The sequence below is a fragment of the Zosterops lateralis genome (genome assembly GCF_965231275.1).
Source record: "Zosterops lateralis genome assembly, chromosome: 4".
Lineage (NCBI taxonomy): Eukaryota > Metazoa > Chordata > Aves > Passeriformes > Zosteropidae > Zosterops > Zosterops lateralis.
In genome coordinates, this window is record NC_139765.1 from 44,397,982 (window position 1) to 44,417,284 (window position 19,303).

Genomic DNA, 19,303 nt, shown 5'->3' on the forward strand with positions numbered 1-19,303 from the left:
CTGACATGATACCCTGCACACCAGGACTATCCTGCTGCCACCATGATCTTTATGCAGAGACAGGGAGCTGCTTGCAAATGTCTGCTATGAGCTGGAGGTGGCCAGGCTTGGAGCTGCAGCCGTGACTGCTGCCTTCCTTTCTCCCTTACGGCCCTCATAAGTGCTTCAAACCACTCCCAGCATTGGGCTGCCTTAGGACATATGCTGCCTTCCCCAGAGCCAGTCCTGAAAGCAGCTCTTTAATTCAGCTATTTTCATCCAGGGAGAAATGGATTCCATGCCCGCTGTGACTGATTTCAGAAGTTGTGACAGCTCCACCTTGCATTGGTTGCTAATGGAGAGGCCCCTCCATGCCTGTAGCTGCCCTCTCTGCTAATGAAGTGGGAGATGAAAGCACATGGTACCAATCACACACTACCTGAGGCTGTGTCATTCTGGCATTAGAGGTATCAAGACAAGTTCAGCATTACTGGCTACTGCAGCAATCAAAAAAGTGTTGGGGAGAGTGAGGTGAAAACTACAGCTCTTTCCCAGTTTGATCAACATTACCTTTGTCTCTGCTTGTACCACTCCAACAAGAGTGACATGTAGATATGCCTACAGCACCCATTGGCTCAGGCATTAAGGAATCTTAATGAAAAAATTATATTGTAAATACTATCTGGGTACTAGGAAGAGATAAAGAGAGGTTAATTATTTGGGGACCAGCTGAGGCATAGTACAGTCCAAAGTCAGCTGCAGGATACTACTGAGACTATTTGGGAGACTCCATAGGCATGTTGATTTAGTTGTTTTGCTGCTCCAGTGGAAACCACAGAAATTACACTGTGTTATGCAGTGCTGGTGGCCAATCTATCTGTTAGACCCGATGTGATTCTGGAGAATCTCCTTTCCCTAAAAAGCATTACACAACAGAGAAGCAAACATGGTCAGATTCCAGAAGAAGGAATCTTTTTAGCTTCTGACCTGGAAACTAGAAACCTGGTTGACCAAAGGTCACACACAACACCTACGACCCACAGGGACAAGATGCCAAACACAGTACAGCTGAGTAATTAAGTGATAGTTTCAACTATCAGAAAACATCACAACCTATAATTTCAAATCACTAAAAGCACTAGGGAATACCTCCTCTCGTCTATACATATGAAAATTAATTATTTATGGATGGGCTCAGTAAAGTCTGGATTCTAACAGATGCAAAAAATATCTAATGTATTTGGTATCTCAAGACACTCAGTGATTAAATATGTCTGTTTTGTTATAAAAATAAAAGCAGAAGCTTTACAGGCTTCAAACTTTTTGAGGAAGTATAAACATTTGCTGTTCAATCAGTTTTGCAGAAATAACTCAGCTAGACTAACAATATCAAGCATATTATTGTTTGTTTTCCTCTCTAGATTAAGAGCAACCAAGCTGGTCTGGCTCCCTCTTCTTACTTGAACTCAGTATTATTGATGAGTGGATCTGTATGCTCTGTCCAACCTGTTTGTAAATCCTGTATGTTCAATATGTCATGTAGCTAAATGTAAGATATGGATGGGCATAAAACTTGCCACCAAGGCAGTGCTCTCTCTAATGATGGCAAACTGGGGTTTATCTTTCTCTTTTCAATGCACAGCTTGCATTTAAAAATTGCAAGCAATTCTATTACTTAGAAAGCAGCTGAACCTGTTCAGTCTCATCTCAGATTTTTCATTTTCAGGCAAAAACCTGTGTAACTCATAACAAAGCAGATTTCTACAGTCAAATAATACATTCCAGAGCATTGCTGGAAATGTAGAGTTGAAATTATTTGAATGTCACCATTAGTGTTACATCAACATAAATCACTCCAATACACTCTTAAGCAATGTAACATTTCTTACACATACACCCAGTAGTAAAAAAGCCTATCACACTCCGATTACACCAGAATCTATGAAAAGGCTCTCTTTGCTATTAAAGATGAAAATAGTCCTGTGAAAGATTTGCAAACAATTCCCAGATTTTCTTGTTCCTATAAGTGCATGTTTTTCCGTGAATTTGGGCTGGATATATTGGTTTCCAAGGGCAGTATGTGAAAATGCTGGGTCTACTTTTAGACAATTGCATTGTTATTTCAGGCAAATACCTGCACTGCCAAAGAAGCCTCAGTGTCACATGTATGGCATATACCCATTGTCAGGGTAAAAAGGAATGACTGTGACAAATGGGAAGCTTTTTCAGCTAATTCATTTTGTGTGTAGTCATCTCAGAGCCAAGAGGCTCCAGCTGGGACTGGTGCCTGATTACACTAGAAGCTGTACCAAGTCAGACAGCCTCCTTCACTGAGCACCTTGGGGGCTTAAGCAGAACAATCACACAACTAGTGAAAGAAAAGAACTACAGTTGTTCCTCTTCTGCAAATGAGGAAGTAAGTGACAGAGCTAAAAAAAGGGCTCAGCCCTCAGCCAGTATAAATTGGCACAAGAGGATTCAGGTCAGCAAATACACCAAGTTACAGCAGCTGAAGAAAACACTGAAGCTGAATTTATAATGCCTGAGATAAAAATAATGTATTCGAGCAAGATTTAACCATCTGCAATCAGTATAAAGAATGAAATGTACTTAAAAATAATTTACTTCACATGTCTTGTTTAATAAAATCCACAGCATAAAATAATGGTGCCAGTTATCAAACTAGACAAGCACAGAATGATAACACTGCAAGAAAAACCAGACAGCTTGTTAAAATGGTGAGGTATATAATGTAGGGACAGGCAATAAGGGACAAAATACACCCATCTTTTCTCAGCAGAAAATTATTTTTCTTAAAATTTTCTTAGTCCCAAAGTAACTGAAAGACTTGAAGAAATAAACTGTACTTTATAGTGGGGTCTGTCAAGGGGCCAAAATGTTTTAAGGATTTTTAGAAGGAATTTATATATCTCACTAGATATTGAAAATATTTCAACAGAAAATTCTGTGTTTTAATTACACATATCAGTGGTTTTTGCCCCTCATCACCCTTTTACTAGATAGTACCTACATTTTCATTAAAATGTTTTCCTTTAAAATAAAACCATTGGATTACCAATGTTTTATTTCATTCTCTGACCTGTAAGTACAATACATTTCCATTCTCTTTGCCTTGTCCTCAGAAAACAACAAAGTGGAGGTGTGGAGGCTCCATGCCCTGGTTACTCAGAACCTCACTTCCCTGCCAGGAGATGGGCAGGGACATTTCACTCTGTAAGACTCCATTTCTGTGTGCTTGCTCCTGAGCTGGCCATTTCTGGGACCACATTAACTTGTCCCTCTTAGTACAAATAACTCAGTCCCTTGTTACCCATCACAGAGATGATACAGGAAAATTGAGAAAAAACAGATGCCTGATAGATGAAAGTGGAGCTCAAGAGAGCTACTGTTCTGTGCTCAAAATTGTAAGGAGAGAGACTTGATATCACTCAAAGCAGTGACTCTCAGGGCAAAAAACCAGCACTTTGAGACTGAGGAATTCAATGTAACTATAAATCCATAAGTAGCAGCTGTAGAGGCAGATTCAACAAAAGAAATCTAGGACAGACAATATCCAAATCTGACCCACAAAGAAATGCCATGGTGCCAATAATGGCATGAGACATTATAAATTTTTTGGTTAAATGGTATTTAGGGATTACTCAGGTATGTCACTTGAATTTCACAGTAAGTACAAATAAAGTGAAGCTGTAGATCAAGACTGTTTCTTTCTAGTCCTTTAATTCACTTATATTTTCATGATTATTTTTGAATATTTTACATAAATACTGATAAGGAACCCTTTCAAGATCCATAGATAGATGAGGATGTAGAAAGGACAAAAATAGAGGGTCTTTACTGTGTGAGAGACTGCAGGAAGAAAAATCTATTACTTGCTACAGAAAGGTTTCTCCCAAAGTCACCTCACTTGAACCTGTCCCTTCTCCTTCAGAGATCTGCAGACCACGGAAGATACACTTCAACAGAGCCAGCCCTCACAGCAGGATTCTTTGGCAAACATTGCACAATTAGCTGAGTACAAGTGTGTCTTCAAAATGGTTATCCATTTTTGTAATGCTGTTTGACAGGCGTGTCTAAAATCTGCTGGGAAGAGCAATATACTCTGAGTGGAATGAAACACTCCACATAATTCTGCAAAAGTAGTCCAGGGTATATGGTTCCTCCCTGTAAAACCTGCACCAGTAATTGAGCTGGATCTGTCATCAGTTTTATTAAAGGTGAATTTCCATCTACCCTGACTCATCTGAAAAACCCATCACTGGTCACCTGCCCTTATTGCTAAGTTCACCTCTGAGACACGACCTTATCAATGTCTGTCAGTATCTGAAGGGAAAGTGTCAAAAGGAAGGAGCTGGGCTCCTGCCAAGCAATAGAACAAGAGGTAATGGACAGAAACTGATGCACAGGAAGTTCTACCTGAATATGAGGAAGAACTTTACTGTGCAGGTGATCAAGCACTGGAACAGATTGCCCAGAGAGGTTGTGGAGTCTCCCTCACTGGAGATATTCCAGAACTGTCTGGATGCCATCCTGTGCAAAGCATCCTAGGATGACTCTGCTTGAGCAGGGAGGTTGGGCCAGATGTCCCACTCTGGTCCCTTCCAACTTTGTCTGTCCATTCTGCGATTCTGTGTGATGTAATACTTTGCTCTCTCAACATGAGATTATTGCAAAAGTAATGCTAAAACTACATTGTAAATAAAACATGCCAACACATTTTCACAGTCCAAATAAATAACTTCAAGTAAATAAATAAATAACTCCATCACACAAATATCACTTAGAATTGCAATTAAAAAGAGCCTCTTGCTTTGAGTTATAAAAATATAAAGGGGTGCTCAGGACAAGCTGTTTCACATAAGACTTTTTTCTATATTTAACACCTCCAAGGTCAAAATACCAGAATTTAATTTTTCAGAGCCAAAAGGATGGTTAAATAGTTATTTTATATGAAGACAGCTCTGTTTTTCTATATACAATATCAAATTCAGTATAGCTTGATACATCCTGCATTTTCATTCACACTTTCATTACAGCTCTGTAAAGTACAATCATTTATTATACATTCCTTTGAATCTTTTTGAAACATCAAACAAAATGTAAAATTCAAAGGCAGAGAAAACAAAGCACTAGAAACCTTACAAGAAAAGCAGTATTATGAGAAAAACAGTATTTCCTTTCTTATCCTCCCAGTTCTAACCATTAACCACAGTGAGCACTGAATAGTGTTGAATGCTGGAAAACAAAACTGAACTATAGGACTCTATGCACTCTAGTACAGCAGTGATAAAATCTGAGTGCCTCCAGTGTCATCTCTACGATAATTACTCAAGTAATAGACAGATTTTTAAAGAGAACTGAGTGTCTCAGAAATGCTGTGTACTGGCAGAGTTCTCATTGGTTCTTCTCATATTCTTTGCTGACCTTCAGTTCAACAGTCTAACATGTCTAGGACTAAGAGCAAAGTCATGGGCCTCCAACGTTCTTCTTCCTTGCCTCAGCTCAAATAACATAATTTTTCACAGACCTTCGGGTGAACTATTCACACCAGGCTCAAACCACATACAAATGCGAAGGGGAGAGCATAGCATCACATGAAGAAGGTTTTTGGCCACATACTTGTGACCCAAATTCCTTTCTTAGCAGCTAGATCCAAAGGAGCAGAAATCAGGCAGATTACACTGAATCATCTCTCCAGTTAAGCTTTCAACCAGAAGTCATTACACTATGAGGACCTGTCATCAAGTAACAAAATTTTCATGTAAAAGTGGAAATCTGAATCTTCATGTATGTATACCTAATATCATAAATGCTTGAAATACGGAAGTATTTTCTTCTTGTTTGTCTGAATTTATCTCATATTTCTAAGAGAAGATTTGAATTTACAAAACAACCAGCTTCTGTTTCATTTCCTGATGTAATTTTTGTAGAAAACACTTTCTAATTTGGAAAGTCATGCAGTTCTTACCCAGCATCCTAAGAGGAGAAATCAGCAATATTTTCACAATAAAAGGCCAGAGCTCTTTTTTGAAAAGTCACTGAGAATGATGTTAGAAAATGCCCTTACTAATAGTGATTGCAAATTAAACATTTATTTACCTTTTTGTAGCCTTAGCTAAACACCATTTGCTCTAGAGGCCTTAGCTAAACACCATTTGCCTAGAGACTAGGCAGCCTCAACAGCCTGAGTGGAACATTAGGAGAGTGTACCTGCATGACAATAAGAAGGTCAAACACCAAGATGAAAGAAGCCAAGAAGGCTCTTGAGACCTCATCACTTGGCAGAAATCCACGATTCAGCTTGTCCCAGCTGATCCAGTCAGTAGTGATGACAAGCACAACTACAGAGGTCAGAGTAAACAGAACTGTCCTGGAAGGAAGAAGAAAAAATAGTTCAGAGAGAATACGATAGCAATGAAGATGCATCATTCTATTTTATCTGTCTTCTAACAGTCAACTAGTATTTTATCAGTACTTTTCCACTGATGGAAACAGGCTAAAGAAAATAAAGTGCACAAACAAATATTTTAATTTTAAAAAGAAAGCAGTCAGCTGTTTCCTTAGTGAAAATAAATTTAGTAGCTAGTTCTAAGCATGTTGCAAAATTAGCTGGAGTATATCACTCTGGTTCTTCGTTCTGTATTTTTCACTGAAGATGAAAATCAGAGTAAAGTAAAATAAAAAAAAAAATCAAAGTAAAATAAGAGAGAAGTAGAATGCACCAAGGCCTGCATGATCTAGGCCAAATTCAAATCAACAAATTCAGAGAACATTGTCTAAGACACCAAATACATTAGAACCTTTGAAAATCTCTTCTAAGCTATAGGAGCTACAACCCACTAACTATGAAGTCTAATTTTTATACAGAAACATATCTCCATAAAAAAAAAAATCAATGCACTGAAATAATTTTTAGAAAATTCTGGAGATTGTAGAAAGATTTTGCTTTGTGTTTTCTAAGATGCCCTTTGTAAAAGTTCTCAACAATTTTACGACTTTTCTGAGAAGTCAGTGAAGAGTGAATCACAAAAGTGCTAAAGCTTCTGTATAAATGCTACAAGAATTCCAGAAGATACATTTGACTAATTCACACAGTTCTGAAACACAGTATTTAAGAAAATCTCTTTCTAAGATATCCCTGCAAAATACCTCTGCATCATTTCCAGCAGCACTTCAGTAATATCTTACAGAGTTGGCAGCAGTGACTGATTGAATTTCTGGTTCCATGGAAGCTGGAAAATTTAGCTGGTAATTAAAGGGTGAGCAAGGCTTCTTTCAGTAGCCATGGCTGCCAGTAAGTCTATGCTATAATAGTGGCATATCAAAATCTGAATGCATGCTCTTGGCTAAATAATTGTGGCAGGATTTTTTTTTCCACAGCAATAACATCTCATTTTCTTCAGCTACCAAGGGTTGTAAAATAAAGTGAATAATATTTCCCATGACACTTCCAAACAGGACAAATACTGAGCAGAGGGAAAAAAATAATCTGCACACCAGCAGTCACAGACTTCCAGTCTGTATGCATTTCTTTTTATACAGCAGCCTCATCTGTATCTGTGAGGAAGGGAAAACAAATAAGCACATAGGCAATAATATAATACATTTGGACTCCTAAACATCATTCCTCTGTAGCATGATGGGCTGCACGTCTTCAGAATGTAATGAGACACAAAATTACTTGATTGTTACCAGGTTTACCTTGGAACATTTATTTTGGTTCTTAATAAATTAACCCAGTTACATGCAACACTATGGCTGACACCCTAACAATTTCCCTCGAAAGAATTACGAGCACCTAGGCAAGAAAAAAAAACAACGAATGAGGAATATTAGATGTAATTAGACCTTAGCAATAGTCAAGCCTTCTTATTCCAAAACATTTCCTTAGCTACCATTTCAATGGTCAGTACCTGAACCTGACTGGCTTTTTTACAAGCTCTACTTTGGCACATATATAGAACAGTTTACTTTGGCAAGACTCTTGCATATAGCCTCTCGAGACAAACAAAGGTGTTTTTTCCTATTTATTTCACCTTCATATCTGAAATTTTCATGGTTAATGTTCTTACTTTGCCTGAAAGATTCTTCAGAAAGCAAGCTATCCTCAGCACTTGTCTGCTGGCCAAGGCAGACTCCCCCAGCCACTAGGCACCCTCATTTTCCTTGACCTCTTTCTGTGGAACCACCTCTCCTGGAGCAGAGGAAGTTTAAAACCATAATTCAAATCTGAGTATTTTGCTATAGGAAGCATATACCCAGAAGTTATGCTCAAGACTATTCTGCCTCAGTCCTCTTGAATTATACATTTGCATTTTGGAGCAAGAGTTCAAAGCATGGAAGGTCAGACTTTGGCATGTAGGCAAGCAAAGGCAGGCATATTTTTATTCATACTTTGTTGGCATGCATGCAAAGACCGATGTGTGTGCTCAAGTCCTGATTTCCTTGAGGAAATGCATATGCACTTAGAAAACTGCTTTGTTATTCATTCTGAAACGTCAAATAGGGAGGGAAGGGAGCAGAAAATGGGCTGCTAATAGAATAAGAAAATGTGAGATCAACAAAAAAGGTTAGAAACAGACTTTCAAAATGGTTGCATTAAACAGAGTAATTAGTAATCAGTTGTATTTTTGACCTATGATACTGGAACACAGCAAGACATTCAATACATGCTTTTGGAGTTATTATTAACTGAGCTTGTTTGGGTTATGGTTCAGTTCGCTTCTTGTGAAAGTACAGTGTCCTGGAGATTAAGAAAAAAAGATGAGTATTTCATTTAACTTGACATAACTTGCATTGGATAAACCAATGTGAGCTGCCCTGCAATATCAAGCCCAGTATAGTTTGCCCTTTATTCTGCAATGCACATTACTGAGAAAGAGCTCAGTCAAACTATTCACCACATTGCTGGCAGGACCTCTCCTCATTACAGAAGGGGAAAGGCTACAAGGTGACGGGCAAGAGAGGACTGACTCTTCTCTGTACCAGGCATAAAGAAATGCAATTTCTGTCTCTAGTTCATGAAGGAAATACACTTTTATATTTCACTTCTAATCCTAGCTTGCTGTATTGAATGATTATGTGCCCTGAACACCTATTCAGCTGCAATAACACACATTTTACAACCTACTGCATACTCCTTAAGAGTGCAAATAAACACTGTCCAGACCAAAAGCATACTGAATAGTTAAAATTATTAGGTAGATCCACAAAAGTCACTACTGTGCTTATCACTGACAGCAATTATTTAAAATCCCCAGTGCTACACAGAAATGGGGAGAGGGATAAAAAGGAGGAGGCTGAATGAAAACTTTTACTGCCAGAAACCTTTCAAAAAATAGGCAATTTTTTAGACTATATCTGTATAGTAATCTTTGATTGCCAGGATTGAGTTTGCACTTGAATTTGTCAAACCTAATGACTCATGCCAAACTGAATCCATTCTACTGGCCCATTTGTCAACAGAAGACTAATCTGGTTCTCAAAAACTTGCCAAGGTCCAAAACAGATGCATCTTCCTTTCTGCCCCTTTCCACAACACTTCCTTGCACTATAAGCTTTGACCAAACTGACCAACTTTAAAAGTACCATTCAGCATATTATACATTATGAGAGGTTGTGAACCACATGGACCAGACCTGAGCAGGTTTTAGTCACTGGTGGTGGTTGCCTCGTGGCAGACAGGGTCACAACCTAAACCTTGCAGAGAGAAAACACAATGAACTGCTGTGATCTTATGTCCTGGATGCTTGGAGACACTGTCTTATGCTGTTTAGCATGTCCTACCTCTCTCATCAGGAGCTCCTAAGCAGAGCCCATAAGGCCACAACTCGTTCTCTTGCAGCTCTAAGGCAGTACCACAGAACCATTAATAGTGCATCCCCTCCAAACCTACACCAGAAATATCTTTGACTTCATACAACCACACCTTCAGGAATCAGTCTGTTATTTGTATGCACTGAGAGAAAAACTGAACAATCCAGAATTTGTCCCTGGAAAGATAAAAACCAAGCTAATACATGTACACATGTTCACAAAACATTTAATGTTGTGGAAACAAGAACTGTTTCCAATCTGTGTCTCAGGATTCTTCATGTCTAAATCAGCAGGGTAAAGTATATCAAAAATGGATTCTGGTCTGTGATGGAACCTCATTTCTCAAACTGTAACATAAGGAAAATGAAGTTTTTCATTCAAAGGGTAAAAAAAATTCTTTGCACAACACTACCTTCCCCTTACTTGTGACTATGAGCTGCTCATTTTTAGACAGATTTAGAATTTTCTTGTCTTACATGACCCTCAACGAAATCTTTTGCAACAGCTCAGATGATCAGATAGTAAGGGTTCTGTTAAGACCAACTGAAGAGATGAAAGACAAACGTTAGTTATTTTCCTTATTTTCATTTTGTCCTTTGCAAGAGGCAAAAAGTGTTATCTTGCCCTTTGACTACACCTTTTCCAGAATAAAAGCCTACCTGTGCTTAGTCAAAAATAGTTTTAGATTTGTATGACACAGCATTTTGAGAACTTTTCATCATAATTTCACACATAATTGTCACTAAGGTAGGTCATTTACATTAAACATTGTTAACAAGGATTCCAAGTATTGCTTAACACAATGTTCATTTGCAATGGGACACATTAGCAGGACCAAATAAACTGGTCAGTCATGGTCCTGAGGGTTGCCCTTCATGGGAGTGGGGTGTCTGCCATTATTGCTGTCCCATCCACATCACACTGCCAGTTCCTGGCATGTCTCTGCACTTTCCTGGGGTTTCCCCAACTCAGAAACCAAACCACCCCCTATATGTCACAATCCCTCACTCTGCTGTGGAATGCAACTGCACTGGCACTGATTGCCTTGATAGTTTCTCATGAATAAACCCAAACAGTTGCAAATATCCTGTGAAAACAGATACATAAAGGGAACAAGAAATTTTACTGCTCTTCATATTTAAAAAGGCTTTCCAGTCCTCAGGAAAAAAAGATCATCCATTGAGTCAAATACTCTACGTAATTTTTAATCTCAGCATCAGCACTGGCCAAATATACAGTTGCACAGTGTACAATAACTATAAAGAACAATGCTACTGCAGATGTTCATATACAAATGCCAACACTTTTTATTTCACTTGTTTTAATTAAGAAGGCCTCTGTTATTTAATCTGTCAAAAATAGCAACTCTAAGCCCATTCAAAATAAAATATTTAGTCTGCCTGTTGCTTGGTGTCAGAACCACTTCTGCAGTTAGGGAAATATAGGGGACAGATGCTCTGGTGGTGAAAAGCATCTGTGTTCTCTGGAGCAGCATAACTTCAAACCTCCAGCTGGCCACTGTTCTTCTGCCCACATGGGACAGTGCTCTGAAAGAAGTGAGAGCAGGGACTCAAGATTTCTGTGTTTATCAGCAACTACTGCAGTGCCACAGAGTGACATAGCTGGTGCTGAGGATCCCACATTTACAGTGTTTGTGTCCTGTGGACTGATCTGAGCATACATCCATAACTTAAGCACACCAGGTGAGATCCCAGAAATCAGTGTCCACTTCAGATGTATCCAGAGGAAATCTCACTAGTGCACCCCAGAGTAATCCATACCATTAACCAAAGGGCAGGTGGAGATAACTGGGCGGTCCAATGTGCTACTGAAGTGAATTGGTAATACACAGAGACCCTAGAAATCTAGGAATATTTTGAGAGTTAATTACATTTGACCTCTTTTGTTAAAATAAGGTGTTTGATCCTGATGGAGACAAGTATGTGGCAGAGATATGGAGCAATACTGTTGTCAGATTTCAGAGCAGCACACTCCCCATGGCATGCTCTGCAGGCATGAATAAATGGGAGAAATTATGCTAATGCAGATTACCATCAATGAGACTTAATTATCGGAAGTTAAATATCAATTACAATAAAATGGTTTATATATCAAATGTTGAATACATTACTTTTTAAGTCCTTGTCACCACAATAGTGTATGCCTGACTTCTGTCCTGTTGAAAGTAATGTGTAAGTAATTCAGCATTTGTCAGTAACTACCAGTTCTGGAACACCTGCTTTGAAACACTCTCTGTGTTGTGTATGGCTCATAAGTACTCATCAATAGCAGATGCTGCACATGTGGATAACCATACATTCCCAGCAAAGTCTTCTAAACAATGCTTCTTTTCATTCTGACTGGTGAGCTCAAGAAATTGGACACTGCAGAGTATAAAGGATTATCTGAGGTGGCAAAATTGGAATTGTTTTCTCTGCTTTTTTATCTATTCACTTACTAACACTATGGGTTTTCCAGATCAGAAAGATGTAGGAGCAGCAAGGCTGGGGCCTTGATGGGATAGATTTGGCATACCTTTTCCAGCCAGAGTGTCCCTAGAGCTTGAGGCCCTTTGAATCTCTCAATCTTAACCCTAAACCCAAGTATAGCCCTAACCCTAACCCCAGCTTCAACTCTAAACCTAACAAAATCCTGTGGGTTTTCCAGATCAGAAAAATGGAGGACCAGCAAGGCTGGGGCCTTGCAGGGATCATGTAGGCATGCCTTTTCCAGCCCCAGTGTTCCTGGACCTGTAGGCTCTTTGACTCTCTCTAATCCTAAGGTTAACACTAAGTCTAACCCCAACCCCAGCACTAGGCCAGCCCTAACCCTATAAAATGAGCTTCAAGTTCAGAAATATGTAGGAGCAAGGTTGGGGCCTTGCTGGGATCACATTGGCATGGCTTTTCCAGAGCCAGTGTTCATGGAGTTCTAGGCACTTTGACTCTCTCAACCCTAACCCTAAGCTGAACACTAAACCCTAACCACAACCCCAGTTTAAGCCCTAACAGTAAGCGAATCCTATGGGTTTTCCAGATGAAAAAAAGTGGAGGAGGGCCTTGCCAGGATCGCCTTGTCTTCCCTTTTCCAGCCCCAGATGTTCCTGGAGCTAACTTAACCTCAACAACCTTTCCCACAAACCTTGCTTTACATCTATCTTTTGACTGTAACTGTTTTGATTTTATTAGAGTGCATCAATATGATTCCAGAGCTATTTATGATTTTTGCACAAAGATTTGTATAAGGCCTGAAATTACATTTATGTTAATATATAAAGGAAAAATTTTGCTATGTTTCATGTAATAAAATTAATAAGATTAGGTAAGGTAATCACATGGTGCAATATCAGAATTCTAGAGAGCATAATTTATTTTTTTTTACAGGTAGAAGCATCTTTGAGATTCCTTTTGCCACACCATTAATTTACTAAAATGAAAGCGTTATCTATTTCAAACAGCAGCTCATTTAAATTAAACTCAGCACCATAAGCTTTATGTTTCAAATGCCATTTCCTATCTGTGATACAGAAAAGCAAAAACAGTTTCTGAAAGTTCATGGTCTTACTTCTAAAAAACATTTTTGATCACCACATATCATATGCAAGGTAGTGCAAAACTCACATAAATAATTTCCAAGGAATTCCATGTTCAACTTCCAAAGTTAAAAGTTAATTGCTTAATTCCAGCAAAAAGTATTTGGAAAAAAACTGAACCAAAATAGAAAACCAAACACAATTCTATGAGAAAGAGAAGCCATTTTTTTTGTTTTACTTTCAGATGGATACATTACTTATTTTATCAATGGAATGGGGAGTGGAAGACAGCTGCTCAAAAAATAACGGAAACAAGATTTTAAAATATATTTTTGGAGCATCAAATGTGCCTTAGGATAGACCTGCCTGGCAATTTTTCAGCAAAAACGGTTTATATTCAGACAAGGGCCGTTCATCAATATGCAAAATTTACCTTTGAAAGGGATGATTTCTGTAATGTGAGGGAAGCTGTGTCAGAACCAGGCACAATTCCTGCACCACATTATGGTTGAAGAGCTAGGGCAGCATCTCAGTGACACAAAATGTACAGATGGACAGTGCAGAGGTCACTACCTGTTCTGAGTAGGTCAGACCAGCTATTATAATATTAGTGTTAATTGCTGGATGCAATAACAAGAAGATTTTCACATGGTACAGGGTACTATTTGTTCAGACTCTCTAGCTGGAGCTGGTCTACTTAGTACGCGTGAGCCAACATTAGTCATGACATGAGTCAACGGTTCTCTGGAGATTTCCTACACCCAAGTATCTTAGTGCTTAGTTATTCCCAGTCCCTGGTAAGAGTGAGATAAAGGCTGTTCATCATAGTAGCAAGACATGGGATCATATGCCAAAACATACAAAACAGGGACTTAGGCTTTCATGTTTCCAGCATCCTCAACAACTGCTAGAAACTAGTTGTGAGAAGAAGATGTTATTGGCCTCCATTTCTCAGTTATCATGAAATAGTCAGTAAAGTCTTAAATTCATTGTAACACAGAACAGGAAAAAACTTTTGAAATGGAAAAGATATATGTTTTAACATTTAGAAGGAAAAACCTATTTCAAATGCATTAAGATGGTAATTGAAATGCTATTCTAAAAGCCTAAAATTAAGCTTTTCAGATCTAGAGCTAGAAGTATATCTCAACACCTCCTTGATTTTTGTGAATTGAGACACATTATTGAATTCTAGTTTTAGAAACAAGGAAGAGTGTAAGTGTGGATTTCACACCACATTTTCAATCCTGTCTATGATCTGCATTATTTGGATTTCTAGATGATTGATTTAAGACAAACAGATTGATTTTCGGAAGACATAATTGAAAACATCTAAGTCAGAAAAGTGGTAACAATTAATTCATTAATAAACTGATTCTTTCATTAATAAATAATTACTTCTCAATTGCTGAATTTACTTGCATTGTTTGTGTTCACAGTTTATTTCACCATTATTGGAACTTTAAATGTGATCAATGTTTTACTATATAAACAACACTCTGAATGTTTCCTTCAGAATCTTCTTGACTCCTATTTCTTTTCTTTTCTTCATTAAAGTTAACCAATTTTTTTCCCAAATCACAGTGAGATCTGCTACATTTTGTCTAGATCCAAGCAAAAAACCTTATCTTTTTTTTAAAAATATATTATTTTATATATGGGTTAGTTAAGTGCACTATTTCATTACACCAAAGCACTTCAAGTTGCAGTCAATGCCTGTGTTTAGGGACCTGAATCCCATCTTTATTCAAAAGAGAGGGTCTGGAAAATTATGCAGGTGACTACAGATAAATTTCTTCTTGTGGCAAGCGGAATGACCATCATCTGCATTGGCCAGGGCTCCATTAGCTGTAGTTGGTGCTGGCAGGTTGATAGCCATGATCAACACATAAACACCAGATATATGAACCCAGAGCTGAATCTCAAAACTGAAGTCAGTTCCTTATCTTTTAATTTCTTTAAAGAAAACAATTAAAAGCCTTTAAATTTTTGAATTTAAAACCAAAGATATTTCATGCAGCTATTAACAACACTAATATTTAAATAAAAGAATGGAAAATTTGTATTTAGAAACTGTCAAAAGCAGTCACTAAAAAGTTGAGGTTTACTTGCTTTTAAAAAATATTTTAGAAAATTGAAATTATTTAACATAGAATTTTGATGTAGCAGTCTTCAAATTATCATTGCAAGTTTTTGGAAAAAAACCAAGAACAGACCCCATAAAATTTCCCATGGTATGTGTGATAATAACAGTATCACTCAGTCACCAATGAAGCAGCTCCAGAGCCAGCACAATTCCCAAACTGGGGGAACCTCAGAGGGAGACGAGAGCTGCCAAGAGCCCTCAAATACCATTACAGCTGCTGACAGGACCAGGACAGAGCCAGGAGCACCAGCACCCAGGCCTTCCCATGTATGAAAGAAGCCCACGGGAGCAGCAGTGACCAGGAGTGATGCCAGCAGGGTGGGACACAGGCAGGGAGTGGAGTGTCAGTTCAGGCAGCACTCGTCATGGAAGGATGTGCAGAAAGGGCACTTTAGCCCTGCGGCTCAACCAGGGAGCAGTGGCATCCCCCCAGCAGAACGCCATGGCCCTCTGACCTCTGCAGCCACCACGAGGGGCACGGCTGCCCAGACAGAGCTCCGGTGGGAACACACTGCTGCCCCGCTGTGCCCGGCTCCCATGGCAGCACCAGATGGCAGCAGGAGCAGGAATGTGGGATGTGGGGTATCAGAGAGAGTGAGAGAGAGACTGCTGGAATCACACCCAGCCTTCCCTGGGACAGGCCCAGCAGGCAGACAGGATGCAGGGTTTGGAGGATTCCCTGCCCTCCTTCTGCCTATCTGAGCACAGTGCCTTAAGGTGACGAGCCCCTGCCTGGTGCAGCAGGCCTGTCTGCACCCCTCCCCAGGTGTAACAGGCGTGACCCTGCAAGTGGAACCATCAGTAATGAGGACAGTGGCTCACCCAGCATGGAGGGGCCATCAGGGTTAAGTCATCCCCTGCATCAATACCACTTTGATGATCTTAAAGGTCTTTCCCAGCAGAAATATTTCTATGATTCTCTGTGTTACAAACATAAAGGATAAAAATGGAACCTTATTCTATCTAAGCAGAACATATGAAACATGTAGTCCTTGCCCAGATACTGTCATGTTCCTACTCTTAGAAAACATTTATAAGAAGTGGGTAGAAGAGCTGTACAGTATACATTTATATTCTCAGGGCTTCTCAGACAACATATTACATCCACAACTGAAATTTAAAATACATTGTGAATTGAGAATAAACTAAATATAACAGTTCAATAGCTTTCTATATTCTATATTAGATTAGGTGTATAATTTATCTATACAGTATTTCTATGGAAAAAGAAATATCTCATTATTCTAGGCTTCATACATCATATCTATGGGATATCGTTTCTCATTCATCAAGATGTTGTGCTTTTTATAATTATATCTGTGCAAACTCTATCACAGTAAAATATAATTGCAATTGTTTTGAACTGCTCTTCAATTTTTTTTCCAAAACATTTTAAATAAATACAGGGTCTTTCACCTAACAACTTCATTATATTTTGATTAAATGTATTTCCAAAACAACTGCAACATAAAACAAACAAACAAAACTTTAGTCTTGCTTCCTGAACAGCACATTTTTATGTCAAATATCTTTCAAATAATATAAAATTTACCTCAGTTATAAAAGGGCATTAGTAGACAGCAAGCTGAGTGCATGCCAGGCATGTCTGCTGGCAGCAAAGAAGTCCCAACAGTGTCCAGAGCTGCAATAACAAAGGCACAACCAGTAGATCAAGGGACATTACTTTGCTCATATCCAGAATATGACATCCAGTTTTTGGCCAACCATACATAAAAAACACCAATAAACTAAAGTGGAGTTTTTAAAAGTATAGTATTTTAAAGCTTTACTGGTTAAGGGCTGAAGCACTTGTCATATGAAGAGAGCCTGGAGGATGGGAGAAACTAACAGCTGCCCCCCACCAAATGCCTCTGGGGAGGTAAGAAAGAAGATGGAGCCAACCTCCTCCAAGAAAGTGAATGACAGGATGACAAGAGAATTGATACCAATTCAAAAGTTGTCTAGAAAATAAAAGTTCATATGCCTTATTTTTCACAAGTTGAGCCAGTTCCAATATAAGGCTGACACCTGTCTTCTTAAGAAAGAAACAAAGAAAAATCACATGTAAATTATGTGATTTTGACTTCCTGGAAAGTTAACCTATCTAACAGTAGTACAAGACTAGAAATAAGATAGAACAAAAAAGAAGTTAATAATGAGATCACCAAAATACATCCTGACAGCCAGTGTTGTTCCAATAATCATATGCTCAGCTCTGTGACAATATGAGTATCATCACTTTTTCAGTAGGAGATAAACATTAGAAATTTCCAAGAAAAAAGTGCACAAGGGAACTTGGGAATTGTTACGGCTAAATTCACTAAGATGCCCAAATGCATACTGGGTAAACTTTGAGTTTTCCGGGAAATAGTTACCCCCCTCAAACTTTTCAGTATTTCAGAAGTCCTGTGTTCTATCCTGAGACTAATCTGCACTCTTTTCCAAATTGTTGCATTAAACAGAAACCAGATAAATCCTGTAAGAAATAGCAATATTCAGGGAACTCAGCCAAGATCCTTGTCCACAGCTGCTATGCAAAAAAAAGTGAATGTGGATTGGATCATCATGCTACTTGGCTACTCTGAGGAGACTGGGCTCTCACTAGTTCTGATGAGAAATTCCTTCCCATGGATAAGAAACATTTATCAATGAAATTTTAACCAATAGTGATGCTTACTTGAAAGGTTTTGTTTTCCTAAAAAACTGCAATCAAGTTTTAATGCAGGGTTTCCAACAAAGTGTAAGCAAAGATCCTTTCCTCCAGATATAATTTGTTGTCTTTTACCTTCTAACCTTGGTCTCTTCAACTTCTAACATCCTAACAAGAAAGACTTAATGTTAAAATGCTAAGAATTTACCATCTCAGTCACATAATTCTATGTTGAACAAAAACCATTTCCTTTTAGCTGACATTCCCTCCTCTTTCAATTTTAGACCTATTTCTTCCTCCTAACCTGTCTACTTCACCTGACTTAGTCCTGAGTGGATTTCCATGGGGTTTATAACTTGTAATAGAGCCTCTTTGGCCCTAAGATCTGACAGTTTTTTGTTGATCTAGGAGTAATGCAAAGGACTAAGGACACCTCAGCAGGATTTAAGGCAGGGGAGTACTACTGGACTGCTGAATGAAACTGCAGAACTCAGACAGTAGGGACTGACAGGGAGTGCTAAAAGCCATAAGTTTTCTTTTTTTTTTTCTGGGCTATAATCAGAGGCATTTGTTTCTTCTGCAACAGTTTTCTCTCGTGTATCTACTTTAGGGTTAAGTCTTTTAGAAGACTTAAAGAGTAAGTGATCACCTCTTATACCTATCCAACAAGATAATTCTGGCACTAGACCCAGGCTACAAGCTGGGGACAGGCCTTTTATCTTGCCCAAGGAATAGACAAGCTGTCTGGGCAAGGGGCCACATCTAGGTGAGGTTAGGTATCCACCCAGTTTATATCCAGAGACCCAAACTGTACATCAGATTTTGCTTTGCTTTCATGATTATACTGTGCTCAAAATAGTTTAGGTTGTTAAAGAGACACCAAGTTTAATAGAGATTATGCTGACCAATTTTTGTTAAACATATATTCCATGTTTAATATTATCTTAAACACTTTTACCCTTCACTGATTGTGCCACCTCTAGTTTTACAGCTCTATGACCTTTGCTGCAAAACACTTCAAGACATGTGTTTGACAAGCATAAAAACCTACAAGCTGCCACCGCACCATTTACACGACTGCTCAATCAATCTCCAGCAAGCGCCTAAAATGAGAAGCTAGAGGAATACTTTTGGGAGGGCTATATTTTGCGGTGTCTCA

At 38.6% G+C, this 19,303-nt stretch overlaps 1 protein-coding gene across 3 annotated transcripts in view; it reads right to left on the reverse strand.

Moving 5' to 3' along the window:
• The window catches only part of TMEM117 (transmembrane protein 117), a 181,516-nt gene that overhangs the window by 28,745 nt on the left and 133,468 nt on the right, over positions 1 to 19,303 (reverse strand). For all 3 annotated transcript variants that reach the window (XM_083858729.1, XM_083858730.1, XM_083858731.1), the window contains exon 6: positions 6,211 to 6,370. In XM_083858729.1, the coding sequence (XP_083714855.1) occupies positions 6,211 to 6,370 (160 nt within the window). The remainder of the gene's footprint in view (positions 1 to 6,210; positions 6,371 to 19,303) is intronic.